The 14548-nt window shown below is 38.8% G+C and overlaps 1 protein-coding gene and 1 long non-coding RNA gene across 4 annotated transcripts; both read right to left on the bottom strand.

Moving 5' to 3' along the window:
- Positions 1-1243: 1243 nt before the first annotated feature.
- Positions 1244-2070, bottom strand: LOC116805480. Of its 3 annotated transcripts, none has more exons than XR_004365212.1 (4): positions 1986-2070; positions 1599-1921; positions 1374-1521; positions 1244-1310 (listed from the first exon to the last, which is right to left on the bottom strand). It is a non-coding gene; the product is annotated as an uncharacterized LOC116805480 (long non-coding RNA). The 3 variants fall into 3 exon arrangements; XR_004365214.1 differs by having other exon boundaries at positions 1374-1515; XR_004365213.1 differs by having other exon boundaries at positions 1599-1904.
- An 8032-nt stretch (positions 2071-10102) lies between these two features.
- LOC6563656 (sodium-independent sulfate anion transporter) lies at positions 10103-14536 on the bottom strand. Its single transcript, XM_043214904.1, has 5 exons — positions 14000-14536; positions 12809-13029; positions 12414-12735; positions 11663-11824; positions 10103-11595 (listed from the first exon to the last, which is right to left on the bottom strand). Exons 1-5 carry the CDS (start codon positions 14502-14504, stop codon positions 10892-10894), a joined length of 1914 nt encoding a protein of 637 aa, XP_043070839.1. The 5' UTR covers positions 14505-14536; the 3' UTR covers positions 10103-10891.
- Positions 14537-14548: the final 12 nt, after the last annotated feature.

The following is a 14548-nucleotide window of genomic DNA, read 5'->3' as shown; positions in this document are numbered from 1 at the left end:
GTCAAAGTTTGTCGCATGCCTCAACATTGTTCTGGTTGTCATTCCCCAGACTCTGGTGCTAGTCATCGTTGTTCTGGTTTTAGTTGTTATTTTTTTTTTTTTTTGTTAGTGTTGATGTTTTTGTTGTTGCTGTTGTTGGCTGTGCTTGGCGCTTTTTGCAATCAGATGAGGCTCATCCTTGCTATCGGATTTTGCGTGCTGCAACATTGCGGCATTTTATAGGTGTGGCAAAAATGGTAAGCCAGCAACTGGCACTTTTAACACAGTCCTGCGGTTGAGCGTGTGCCCCAACTGGAAATACATAGCTACCTTGTGTACTTGTGAGAACTTGTGGGAATAAACTGGCTGCTTTACAATCAGAACGAATGCGCGTCCAAGCCCATTTCAATATTACTTACTGTTCCTTTTGGTCCTTTGAATACAAGCCTGCTAATTTTGTGAACAACGGGTTCACTGATTGCTTTGTGACAAACAGAAAAGAAATGAAATGTATACATCAAATCGAATATATCAATATTCATTGCTAGCATTATATATATAAATAAATAAATGTTTTGATTTGATGTAAACATTTCAGGCTTTTTTTGTTTGTCGTATGTATATATTTGAATCATAGTTTTAATATTTATCCATCAATTTATTTGCTTTAATTTACAAATATACCTTATTTACGTACTTACAATTTAATATTTCATATTTTATTTTATTTACTTTATTTTATTTTTTATTTATGCATACATGTAAGATAGTTTGTGGGTGGAGGGGTTTTTGATGAAGGAGCATTGGGCTGAGTTCGGACAGGAGGAGCATCTGTGATCAGTGAAAGTTGAATACTATTTTAAAATATGTTCAATAAAAATGTTTGTGCTATGGTTCTATATAGACATAAATAGATTATTTGAGAGACTATTCAATTGCTGATACTAGCTTATAGTTTTTTTTCTATTTATTTTTCGTTGATATATATTTTTCGGATGAGTTTGTCTTTAGTAAAGAGCTTTGGCAAGCTTCAGTTGTTTATGGCTGTTTGATCAATTAAAAAAAAGAAGTATTTTTTGAGTTAAAAGAAAAACTAAGCAAGTAATGACGAAAGACTAAAGTTTTTCACTTCTGTTCATTTTACTTGATATCTTCTTCTCAATGTCGAAAAGCATTTTAATGAAATGGAAATCCAGCTGGCAATTGGTTGATGACAACCTCATCGCACATTACGTAAATCGAATTTCTTTTAGTATTTATTTGAGCTCGATTGAATGATCAGAAAGGCATTGCATTTGAAAACTTGTAATAGTTTTGGCAAAGTTATTTTCCTATATTATGTGAATATATATTAGCATAGTATAGCAAGAATTGTGTAATTATCCGCTTCTCACATTTGTCTCATTTTAAACTGTAATAAACTTAACAAAACATAAGTCTATGAACTTCTTGCCAGCTTCTTGACCATTTTTACGCTTACTTTTATGCGCTGAACTCCGGGGCCGAAAGGTCCTTTGGGAAATACTCCAGCTCAAACTGAAACTTTATAGCAGTAAGCCAGTGTCAACAAACATCTTCATAAATCAGGCTATGGTTGATCTCTGTTTACAAATACCCACCCATGTTGGCCCCCAGAGGTTTTCTCCAGAGGATCACCATAAACCCATTTTCAACACGCATTTAAACTATATTTTAGCATCGCATTTTCAGTCCAGTTGGTTGGTTTCTCAACCCATCCTGTCCCCAAGGCTGCTTGTAAGTTGTCCGGCGCTGTTAGTTTTCAGCTTGCGGTTCGTGGGTTCGCATCTCGGCAACGTCTTGGCCAAAAAAGTAATTTGCTCCTTATCTGTATTGCGGTTTAAACAGCCAGGCCAAGAACCAAACCAACCGCTTGGTTGACATTTGGGAGTTGCGTTCAGTCTTGCCTTTGTTGTAATATGTACTTTTAGTTTTATTTTTTATTTTCTTGTTTCTCAGCATCTCTTCTATTCATACCCTGTACTTACCAAATGGTTTTTTACGGGGGAACACTATAAGTCAACAGTCTAAACCATAGAAGCTATGGCCCTCAAGTTATGTGTCAGCTTCGGCATGACAAGGATATCGAATCCAGAAACTGTAAGCAATTCCGTGTCTATGACATAGCAATTTATTAATATGTCTTGCCAAAATATATACAAGATTTTAGCCAAATTAAGTCAGGTCGAATGCAGTAATTTCTACAGCAGTTTCTTTTTAGGACGTAACTTATAAGCTGTAAGATAGGATTTCGGGAAATTCTCTTCTGTAGATTGGAAAACTGTTCAACTCTATTCGATCGAGCTCAAATATATTCCCGAAAGTCTATTTATAATAGTGACTGTAAATTTAATTTTCGTGCAAAGGACGGAAAATATTTATTCTATTTTCTTTAATGTTATAGTTTTCGATTTAAACTATCAAATGTATCTTATAGTTTTGATGTTTAAAATAGCATAATTCCAAAATTGCTCATATCACATATTGAAAACAATTTCAAAGTTATCCAGAATCACAAAAAGACTCTGTTTGACACATAAAACCTAAAGCAATTAATATTCATTATATACTAAATGATATTTTTATTAAAGACTGTACATTTATTGATAGGGTATTGACTTGTCGAGACGACTGGAGGTATTTATTGTTGGGCGCATTCGGTACTCATTTTGGATTAGCCAAAATTGCACTAAACTTGGCAACTTAAGATTCTTGGGGAAAAGTTGTGTTGTGTTGTGTTTTTCACAATTCGCCAGAAATTGAGCGGAGCTGAGCTGAGCGCCAAGTTTTTCAATAGACGGTCGTTGAACAACATCACTTGACACTGACGCTGTCATTTTGTGGACGGGCAGCTCATTTAAAGTTGTGGCAATCCCGTTTTAATTAGCATACCAGTTGCTTGCACCCTCTCCCGTCTTGGCTCGCCTCAAGTTGACTGACCAGAAATCTATTGACACTTTTGTGCTTTATTAAATGTTTATTTGCTTTGTTGATTTCGATTTTCTCATCGAGTGCGCAACGAATTTGAAATGCAAACAACAACAAGAAAATCCAAGCGAAGGGCTTTTCTTGTGCGTGGCCAAATCGTGGATGAGGGGAGGGAGAGGGTGCTTGTGTGCCTCGCTGGGACTAGCTTAGGGCAAAGGACACAAGAACACAAACACTCAAGCAGAAAGCACAACTTAAGACAGGGCAAAAACTATGAGCACGCCTGCGAGCAATGAACGGTAAATAAGGCAAATCTATTTGGAAGAGAAAAGCAAACTTCGCCCTCTCTCTCTCTCTCTCTCTCTCTCACTCACAGTGTCCCATATATGCCCAGGTATCGGATAGTCAACGAGGGAAGTGATTGCGACGATGACTGGACAGGCAGGCAGACAGACAGACAGCAAACAGTCAAAGCAACGCGTCTGTCTCCGTTACTGTTACCGTTACTATTACAGTCACAGTCACTGTGACTGAATTAGCAATTGACTTTAGTATTTCGTTCCAAGAACTGCGGTTTGGCCATACACTGCAATAAGTATTGTAGTTGCTTCTTAGCTTACAATGTGACTCAACTGAGAAATTTATTGATTGAATGGGAGAAATACAATTCAACATTCAATTGATATTAAAATGGAAAAAATTATAATTTAAATCTTTATATTTTATTTAATATGTTATTTGATATAAGCATTTTTCTTGATTTTTGTAAATATCTCATTTCATATCTGATGCAAAAAATATGTATTTGAAAAATAAAACAATATGTAAATATAATAAACCAATATTATATTGTATACATTATATATTTAGACTCATTATATATATAGACTCAATTTTTTCAGTAGAAATGAATTTTCACATTCTATCAACTTGCTAACATAAAAAATTATTTCGTTTATTTATTCTAAATGAAATTAAATATGTATAAGTTAATTTGTTTATATTGGGTAAACAGCCAAACAATGCGAAAAGTAAATAAACTATTGCGTGTATTTCGCATTACTCGAAAGTTTTTCTATCGTGTACTTGCCCCTCCCTACAGCCACATGCAGCATACCTATTTCACATTTTCACACACACACACACACACACACACACTAACACAATAGCAGCAACTCAGGGGCTTGAAGAAATGTATTCACGTTGCTTTTTCATTATTCATGACAACTTGCTCTTGGCCGTCCTCGTTGCTAGATGTAACTGAGTCAAAGCAAACACCAGACACAAATACAGACAGACAAAAAAAAAACCAAAAAAAAACAAGTAGAATAAGAAAAAATAGGTGGCACACACACACACACTCTCACACACGCTCGGGCTGGTGGTGGGGGAAATAACAAAGATGACAATAAAAAGCAGTGAAACAATTTTTGCTCCCCACGCATAGGGAAAAAGTCAGAAAAACAGCGAGCGCAAAGGAAACTAATATTTTAAGAAAACAAGACACGGCCGGCAGTGGATAGAGGGGTGGATGGAGTGGGTGGATGGAGTGGGTGGGTGTTTATAACAACTCGCATATGTGAATGCGTGTGCCCAAACAAAAAAAATATATATAAATAAAAGACAGGCAACAGTTTTGCTCGTCGTGTGTGATGGGGAGAGGGTTTGGTAGCTTTGCGCAAGTGGCCGTCGTCAAATTCAAGTGACATATTTAGACAGCTAAGCGACTCCCAAGTGTGGCATCCACAGCACAAAGCAAAGGTGAAGTGGCATTGCCACAGCCGCAGCAGCCGGCAGCAATTTTGCAACCACCCAAAAAGTATGCAGCAGCTTTTTTGCTGTTGCTATTCTTGTATCCCTTTTTCTCTACTTCCGTATTTTTTTCTTCTTTTTTTTTTTTGTTATTGCCATGCAGCGCGGGGGTTTCGTATATCAGACAACCAGCAAAAAAATCAACAAAGTCAGGAGTGCCCCACTTGGAGATATCCTGTATGTTCCCATGCTTCTATTTCTTCTCCTCCACTGAATTGAATATTATAATTATTTTAATGTATTAATTTTTAATTAATTTTCATTCCACATTGTTGTCTTCAAGATGAGCAGGCTGATCAATCGAACATAAATAAACTAATAATACACAAAACTACGTTTCGAATTAAACATATACAAACTCATTTTGGGGTCATCTAGGACTTCGCGATAGCCTGTCCAAGTTTTAAAGGGTATGCTGTATATAATAAGCAGGGAGGCCAACCCCACACGACTACGACGACAGTTGCTTTTAATAATAAAATCATTGAGCATCAAAGCATAAAAATCAGTCAAGTGCAACATAAGCTTAAAGACCAATGTCGTATGGGGGATGCTGCTGGCTGGAATCGAAGGTAGCTAAGGTAGTTCCTCTCTCTCCCTCTCGCTCTCTCTCTCTCTCTCTCTCTCTCCAACTCTCTCTTTTGTACACGTGTGCGCTCGATATTGCAAGTGTATTTTGTTTCCCTATAATACTTCTTCTTCTTCTTGTTTATTGCCAAAAAATAAGAAAAAAAAGAAATGAATGTGATTTAATGTTATTTTTACAGCCAAATTAGTTGGCTTTTGATGTGCGTTTAACTTTTGTGGATGCTGCTTTAACTTTAAGTCGCTCCAAGAAGCCGAGCAAAATACAGGAAAGAAGAGCTGACTTTAAAATCGCCGCTGCTTAAATGCCCTCCCCTGCGAAGCCATCATATTTTCAACAAAATTGTTCAAAAAGTAGAGAGCAGGAAACATATACAATTTTTAAATCGAATTTGACATAAATTTGTGAAAATATATTGTTTTGAAAATATGGATTTTGCAAATTTACTTATTATTTCTGAAGTTTTTCGATCGATATTTCCAGTTGCAAGTTCAAATTTATTTTTGATAAACTTTTCGTTAGTTGTAACTTAAATCACAAATAAAAGCAGAATGTTGTATTTGTAAATGTAAATGTCTTTGCTCTAATTCAGTATCAGTGTATATAAACTGGCTTACAAGAAAACTATGAAATGAATTATGTAATATCTATTTAATTTTTAATACTGCCTCTGACAATTATAATTCCCTATTAGAAAGGGTATGCAAGCTGTGGGCAACCGTTTATTGGGCACGCGCTTTGTGCGTAACTTTTCTGCGGGCAGTGGTGGTGGCGGGGTAGGTTGGTGGCTGATGCCACAAAAGGTAGTGCATGCAGCCATAAAGAGATACCGCACCGCCAGTTGTGCCCGCTGCGTGCAGCCATAAAAACTCATAAACTGGATTCAAAGTGTGCGGTTAGTGAAGAGCACACATGTGTGCCAGCAGTGTGCCAGCAGTGTGCACACATGTGTATCTTAAAGATACATTGCCAGTTACTTTAAGCTGTGGCAAGGCAGCAAGTTTATGGCCACACTCATGCGATTGCCAACGGACGGCAAAAGTAAAGGCAAGTGCAATCATTTCAAGCTGCTGCATTCGTAATTACCTCAAGTACTCAAAGTACATGCTCGCAATTCATATGCCTAGCTCCTAATGTGGCAGATGTTGCCATCTAGTCGGCGACTTACATTCAAATGTTGATGATGCTTGAACATGAAACCAATTGATTCAGCTCAGGGAATTTATTTATTAGTTGCTAAAGCCGATGATCATATATATTTACGAATTTTATTCATATTTGGTAAATAGAAAAGATTTGTCCGCCTTCTTCGTTTGTTTCATTGAATTGCAATTCCTATGCTGAGAAACCATTGAGTGTCTGGTTGCAAATAATTTGATAACCAATTTGAATTCAAAGTACTGACAAATAAAATAACATATTTTCAAATGCTACTAAGCACAGACCACTTGACAGTAGGTACTTAAGTTAGTCTAATTTTAAAATGTACACAGCATCAATCATTCATAATATTTAATTGCATACCGAAAACCCTCTTTTGAAATGCCTTACAAACTTCACAACAATCTTATAATATCCGCTGTAAGGATAGACAAATATATACAATTTTATAAAGAGACTTGAGCTCTAAATTGACAGCTGACGGGAGTGATTAACTAACCGACTACATTACACATAAAATAAATATCTACATTTCTATTTGAAAGTTCAATTCATTTACTCTTGCATGAACAACGGAATCAAAACCCCAATTGTAATTGCCTCAAACAAATTGATTTATAATTAAAATTAAATGTTTCTCTAACAGAACAAAGAGACACCCCTCCCAATGGCAAATAGCCTCCAGTAACAAGCCATTTAGCAAAACTTAACGGGGAAGCAGGACGTAACCCTTTAAGCAGTTTTGAAGATTGTCAGTTGAGCTTCCTTCTTCGATCCGCTCTCGCAGTATTTAACAAACCGAGACAGAGGACATTGGAAACGTGACATCTTAATGTCAGTTTGCCTGCTAAAAAGAAGTGAATCGGAGACAAGGAGTTTCACAATTCAGCTGGGGGCCAACTCCATTCAAATCCTTTGTGCTCGTAGTCTCCCTCATAGTTTTTTGCCCCGCCTGTCTGTTTGTTTTTTTGGTTGTGTGGCTCGATTGACATCATTTGCTGTGTACTTGTGAGCTTGTTATTTTCAACAAATTGTTAATTATTTTCATTGCGCTTATTATGAAACTTTTAACCACCGCCCCTCATCTTTTCTTCACCGCGCCCTTCACGAGCTCTATTTCTGCGCTTGTTGTTCTTAAGGATTTTTGGCATTTAATTAAGCGCAATCAAATTGACATTTTCAAACAATTTAAACAAGCAAATAGACGTCGCAATTGCCTCCTTTGCTCCTTAAACAGACATAGAACACACCCCGGGCCCGCCCCACACTCCTCCATCACTCCACCTACCCTGTGAATGCCGCTTTCTCTTTGTTTATATTTTGGCGCATATTGAAACGGTTTTTTGGCCAGAGGCCAATCGCTGTTGCTCCTGAATAGCCCCATGGCCAAACAAAAAATCAATAAATGAGTGGACCTAAACAGACCCCTTGCCACCAGACCCCGCCCCACTCCCAACACTACCCAGCACATGCGTCTATTAATTATGTCTTTTGCCGTTTTGTCGCATTCAAAGGCGACGCAATTAAGTTGCCAGTGAGTTGGCGGCAGGGGAATTGTTGGTTTTGGGGATGGAGGGGCCTGTACGTAATATATACCGGGTATAGAGTCACATAATACGTATCAATGGACACCGATATGGACATGGCCAAGGACATGGGCATGGACATGGGCATGGACATGGACATGGACATGCTTCGTGTCCGTCTCCATTGCCCACTTTGCTACGTGACCGGCACAGTAATTCATATGAAAATTTAATTTGTTAGGCTGTACAAAAGTGAACAAACGGCTAACACTGCGATGGGCGAGAGGAGCAGTCGGTGGCGGTGGGGTCTCGTCGAGTCTGGGCAATGAAACCAAATGGCTTTTACGTTTTCCAACCGCATGTGAAAATAAATATTATTAGGTTGGCCAACAAATATACATACAATTTGGTTAGCTCCACACATATGTGCTCGACTGGAAGTTACTCTGTTTTAAAGTGTCTCTAATCTCCCTCCTATTTGTTATCCTTAACTGCAATGCAATTTATTTGCTGGTTTAAAATCATGCGTAAGTTTGTGCTTGCAAGGCTAAAGCTGAATGCTTTGCAAATGGTCTTAAGAAATTTTAGTTGTTATTGTTGGGGGCCCATCAATTTGTCAATTGACTATATACAAAAGTATAAAAAGAAATCACATCAAATAAACCTTATCTTAGATTATAAAGATTTCAGATAGAGCATCTATCATCATATTTATAATGATAAAGTCAGAGAAATTAAAGTCACCAACTTTTTCAGTTAGGAACAAGGTATACAAAACATGAAATATGAAAAAGTATTGCATATTTGGCACAAACAGGCCAAATGTGGTTTATGTTGTTTTTGCGTTCTCAACACGTGGCCAAAAGCCACAAAGTATGCAATGCACTTTTCCGGCTTTGCGATAATTTTTGTGATTTTGATTGCGTGGACCGCAATTGAAATGATATTTGGTTTTATCGCGGTCAGCACATTCATATATATATATAAATATGTAAATTAAAATTAATTATAGTAAATTTTATTCAAAGTATGCGTTGCTTTATTCAAATAAAGCTTGAGTTCAATTAAGCTAAGCTGAAGATAATTCCATTGCCTTCACTTGATTCTGGATGGAAATAGTCAAATGGTGTCAATCAGCCGCAATGCTATTCACGACTATTTGCAGCTTCGATCACGGGGAATTGCAATGCAAATTGGAAATGTAAGTGGTGCATTAAGCTCATTAGCTCAATAACGCAGAAAATGCCAAGCAGGCAGGCAAGAAGTCTGAAGACAAGTCAGCTGAACAGCTTAGCAAATAAAGACCATTGAAATAATTAGCAGGACAAGGCAGGACCCAGCAAATGCTGCACAATTTCCATGGGCAACGCCACCTGCCAGTTGCATGGTGATTCAGTGGTGGAGGTGGTGGTGGTGTTGGTGGTGTAGGTGTAGATGGTTTGGTTGTGCTGGCCAACTTTGGACAGCGTTTTAAATTTCATTAAATCTGCTCACTTCGTTTGCCAATGCAATCAACATTGCAAAGCGAAATGCAAAAGCTAAAAAAAAAAAAAAAATAACTCAAGAAATGGCAAAGAAAATGGGAAATGGAAGAAGGCCTTTTGGAAGCGCCGCATTTCATTTACAGCGCCTCAAGTGCTTGAAATCTACTTGGAGCCCGTTCAGCTCCTGTTCTATCCGGGTTTCCCCATTGGGGTTCTCCGGCAAGTGGCAGCGCTTAACCCTACGTAATTAACTCGGCTTGCACTTATTTTTCGTTCAGAGGTTTGTCTGCTCTTCTTGAAGAAAGAGCATTTATGATTTCTCTTACACTTTGATTGCATTAAAAAAAACTGTAATTCTCCAACTAATCGATCTGTGCAGATCAAAAGCTATTATTGATTAAGCCCTGCAGTCGTTAGCTGATATTCTTACTTTGATGTAAATTGTTGTATAATATATTTAATTTAACACAAAAAATTAATATTAATAAGGTTAAGCTTGAGTATGGATTGATTTTAAATTCTCAAATATCCGGTTTTTTTTTTATTTATTTAGTTATACATCTATCGAATATGGTTGATTACAGTAATGTTATGTTATTATTGTAATTATATGCAAGCTATTATGCCAATTAATTTGGAAATCACTTAAAAAAAATCTTTTTAGGAATAACCAAAAAGCGGCTAAGAACAATCAAAACATGCCCAGGGCATTTAAGCTTCGTTAGACGCTCTTTGTTTCTACCTCTATCTGTCTCGTTCTTGTTCTCGTTCTCTCGCTCTCACTCTCTTTTTATTTGCCTCTGGTTCTCCAGCATTTTTTTCTTAGTTTGATCCACTTTACGCCAGGATTTTAGTTTAATTTCTTGCAGTTTTTCCCAGTTTTTGTTTTTCAAAAACTAAATAGGTTGAGTTAGTGTTGTGCTTTCGCTTTTCTTTAATTTCTTTACGCTTTTTGCTACATTTTTTTCTAGGTCTCGTTTTTTTTCTACGTTCGTTTTTAGAGCTGCGCCCGCCGCTCGGCGGTCTAAGTGAAAAAGTAAACAGAAATCCATTAGCTCGGCAATCATTGGCGGCGCCGGCAGTGGCAAAGCCACTACTCTCTAAACCCAATGCCACCCACCGTTCCACTGACCGCATTGTGTGTGTGGGTTAGTGTGTGTGTGTGTGTGAGTGGAGTGCATAAGAGTGTCAGAGGCCAGATTGGCTTTTATAAATTGCTGCCATCAGCGCATTTGCTCCACTTTAGCACTCCTGTTTCGCTTTCCGGAGTTTTCGACAGAACGCGACTATCAATTTATGGTGGATTTATATTTGGATTTTGGAGCAAAGACAACATCGGCAAATATATTTAAATAAATAATAAAGTGAAATTTAGTGCTAAAATGGATTATTTGCAACTAATCGATATCAATCTTATAGCCCAGATCGATGGAAGCGCGTATGTGGTCCTTTAGATTGATATAACCGTTGCGTAGGGATTCTTGTGTTAGAAACTCCTTCACCCTGGCCTCGTTCTCACAGAACACCAAATTGTCCGTCAAGTCGATCAGATTCTGCAAATGCGCTGGAAATCTGTAGAGTATCAAAAGTGTCGAGCTGGACGCATCCGATTGGCGGCACAAATCTTTCGACAGCTTCGATATGCCCTGAGCCGCTGTATAATCGAGACCGGTTATCTTGTGGCCATCGATAACGACGGTGATCTTGAAATCGGCCCGAGTGCTGGCCTTCAGCACCAGACCTCGTAGATGATTGATGGCCGGAAAATAGATGCCATTGCCGGGCACCACAGAAATATACTGCATATCGTCCATTTCCTGTATCTTCACCACTATCTCCGGGCGTGCCCACAGGAACAGCAGATGCAGCGCCGTCACAATGATGCTGACAAACAGACCCACCTCCACGCCAAGCAGCACACACACACAGAAGCACAGCACCCAGATGCCAAAGTCCCGTTTCGATTCGCCCCACAGTCGCATCGGTAACTTAAAGTCCAGCAGTGTCATGATCGAGCAAATCAAAATCGCCGCCAATGTCGCCTCCGGTATATAATTGAAGAAGGGACTCAGATAGCTCAGCGCCAACAGCACAATGATGCCTGCATGAATGAAACTCCATCAAAGTCGAACTCTTTGCCAACAAATCACCAACTCATCTGCACCTACCCAGATACATGTTGGCCATTGGCGTCTTGAGGCCACAGGCCGTGCTGATCGCATAGCGCGTAAAGGCGCCCGATGAGGGCATCGCCTGCACACAGGATCCAAATGTGTTGCACAGTCCGAGCGCGAGCAGCTCGTGATTCGTATCCACCAGACCCTTGGGTGCTGCAGGAGAAGAGTAAACGGAATATGTTATCAAGAGTAGTCTTTATGCTTGTATTCTCCTGTAGGCAGTATTGGAATATATGAATTTATTCATCGCCAGGCAAGTCTACATAGCCAAGTCCGCCTATTCCTATGACCGAATTCTTAGTTTCTTATAAGCAAAACTTTATCACTTTTGATGAAACTTGGCATATATATTCGTGTCTTGGATATAGTCTGTACATAGGAAGGAGATGACAAGATCGGATTCCAATATCATGTATAATAATAATAATTGAATTGAAATGGTATCGCTTTACAACATATTTTAAAATCATCTCATTCCAAATATTTAATTCTTTTCACTTCGTTTTCTTCTGACTAACCCATAGGTTCCATTAATTATTAAATACAATCGCCTAACTATTACTATATTATCAAAATACTCAATATTTTCTAGAAATTTGCTAAGCATGATGATTGCTATGTGCCCTAACTATTGTAAGCTATTTTAAATGCTTTGACAACATCGTATGAACATTTTTAAATGAATGGTGGTATTTTAGGTAATAAATGTATATTAACTTAATAATTTGAATTGAATACTCACTCAGTTTTCCAATGGATATATTTGTCAGTATGCCCACAATGGGAATAACAATGATGCCCACCTTGAGCTCATTTAAGATCTCCCAGAAGCTATAGCTACGTTCTGGAGATTCTACAGTCATACTGGGTATTGTAAAATTTGGTAAGCTGGATAGGGCGTTATGGCTGAGGGCGTAGGGCACTGTCTCTGCGTAGCCAAGCCAAATGTAGGAGACAATGCCAGCGATGAGCACAATGAGCGTATTCCTCGACGTGGACAAATAGCGGCAGCAGGTGCGCAAAACCTTGCCGTGTTTATCATCGTGTGCCACTCTTTCCAGCAGCTAAAATGTAGAGCGATGACATTTAAATAAAACATTAGATACATATAAAGCAGTTGAGAAAGTCTGTACACACCTCCAGCAGCAGCAGAAATGTGATGGCACAACTGCCCATTATCAGATCAGCCATGTTGGCTTCACTGATCCGAGAGCTGAGAGTGCTGACTGAGTTGATGAGGCCCGGCACTAAGTACTTGATGCCCAACAGCACTTTGAGCTGGGACTCGATAACCAGCACCGCTGTTGCCGAGGAGAAGGCTTTGATCACCGGCATCGATATAAACTCAAAGATGAATCCTGCAATCAGGGTTTAGTTTATTTATTTACAATAACTAATCGGCAAATAATACTTTTTAATGTTTCACATTTTGCAGAAACTGTGAAACACATACAGAATTAAAATTCTTACACTTCTATATATATTACGCAGCCCAAAAATCTATTAAAATTTCTTCATAAATTACAATCGTGATTCGTGAATGTGAATCGTTTGCTTGTTAAATGAGTAATTAGCGCATTTGTTGGTTTTGGATGATAGGTGCCAATTGAGTGTTAATTGGAATCTTGACACTTATTGAACGAGATCAGGTTTGTTTATTTTCTCGAAATGGAATCAATGAACATTGGCAACTTTGTCTAACTTTGCTTTCAATTCGTAATCAAGTCACAAATTTCGACTTATCATTTTTTTTAATGGATATTATTGCGCTAAAACAGAGTTATCGATACCGTCCGCTAATTCAGCAACCCAATGAACAATTGCCAGCTCGTAACACTCCAACTGCATCTCAATTTGTTTGCATGCCACTTATCATGACTGGAACTGCTAATCAAAACTGTACACCCAAGTTCAGGGTGACTGACGATAATGAAGATGCTGTATACAATGGACATGCGCGTATTTTACACCCAGGCAGACAAAGACAGAGGCCAAGTTACCCACACATACTATGCATAGTATTTATATATCTAGTTGGGGCTATATGATATACAAATATGACATCAGACGCCGGATTATGTGGAGCATCCGCGTTCGAATGACAGCAATTATAAAACATCGCGCTTAAGTCAATTGACAGTGACAAAGAATTGAGATATAGGTATAGGTAAAGCTATAGGTACAAATGTAGATATTGATATAGATATGGACATAAAAATACTTACTGCGAAAAGGTATAAGAATAGTTATAGATATACGAGTATGTATAGACATGAATTGCTAAAAAAAACATTTAATCTGGGTATATCAATGGTTACTGTTACTCACCTAAGCGCATAGAGCCCATAATGATCTGCACAATGCCACTGAGAAATGTGAGCAAAATTGCGAATTCAATGGGTCGCCCAACGGTGAACTGCAGACTGACCAGCGCCACAAGACTAGTGGGTCCAATGATGACCTTGTCAATGGATCCGAATATCAAATAGATGAGTGGTCCAATAATCGCCGAGCAGAGGCCATAGTGACCGGGCAGGCCAGCCAGCAGGGCGCAGGCAATACTCTCGGGTATGATTGTGAGGCCCAGCGTGACGCCAGCTATAAGATCATCGATGCCATATTCCATGTTGTAGGCGGGCAGCCATTGAAACACAGGCACATGACGCAGCAGCGCTCGCTTCCACTTGCTAGGCGGCGGCGCCGTTTTGGTGGCATTGTCGTTGTCGTTGCTGTTCGGACAGGAGGCAGCCTTCGCATCCGTAGTGATGGGCAGCAAACGCACCTTGGTTGCCCGGTCAGTCAGCTCGGGGTCCACTTCCAGTTGCGGATACATAACTACGACTTAGACTACAACGAGGTACGGTCTATTTCCAGCGA

The sequence above is a fragment of the Drosophila grimshawi genome, unplaced genomic scaffold (assembly GCF_018153295.1).
Source record: "Drosophila grimshawi isolate 15287-2541.00 unplaced genomic scaffold, ASM1815329v1 contig_311, whole genome shotgun sequence".
Lineage (NCBI taxonomy): Eukaryota > Metazoa > Arthropoda > Insecta > Diptera > Drosophilidae > Drosophila > Drosophila grimshawi.
Note: the sequence above shows the minus strand (reverse complement) of the source record. Positions and strands in the feature narration are given on the sequence as shown.

Bases quoted from the DNA above. Each gene is read 5' to 3' on its own strand.
- LOC6563656 (XM_043214904.1), bottom strand. From the start codon at position 14,504: ATGTATCCGCAACTGGAAGTGGACCCCGAGCTGACTGACCGGGCAACC. The intron at 12,736-12,808 runs GTGTGTACAGAC...TCTACATTTTAG, and splicing joins CATTTCTGCTGCTGCTGGAG to CTGCTGGAAAGAGTGGCACA. The intron at 11,825-12,413 runs GTGAGTATTCAA...CTTCTCCTGCAG, and splicing joins TATATCCATTGGAAAACTGA to CACCCAAGGGTCTGGTGGAT.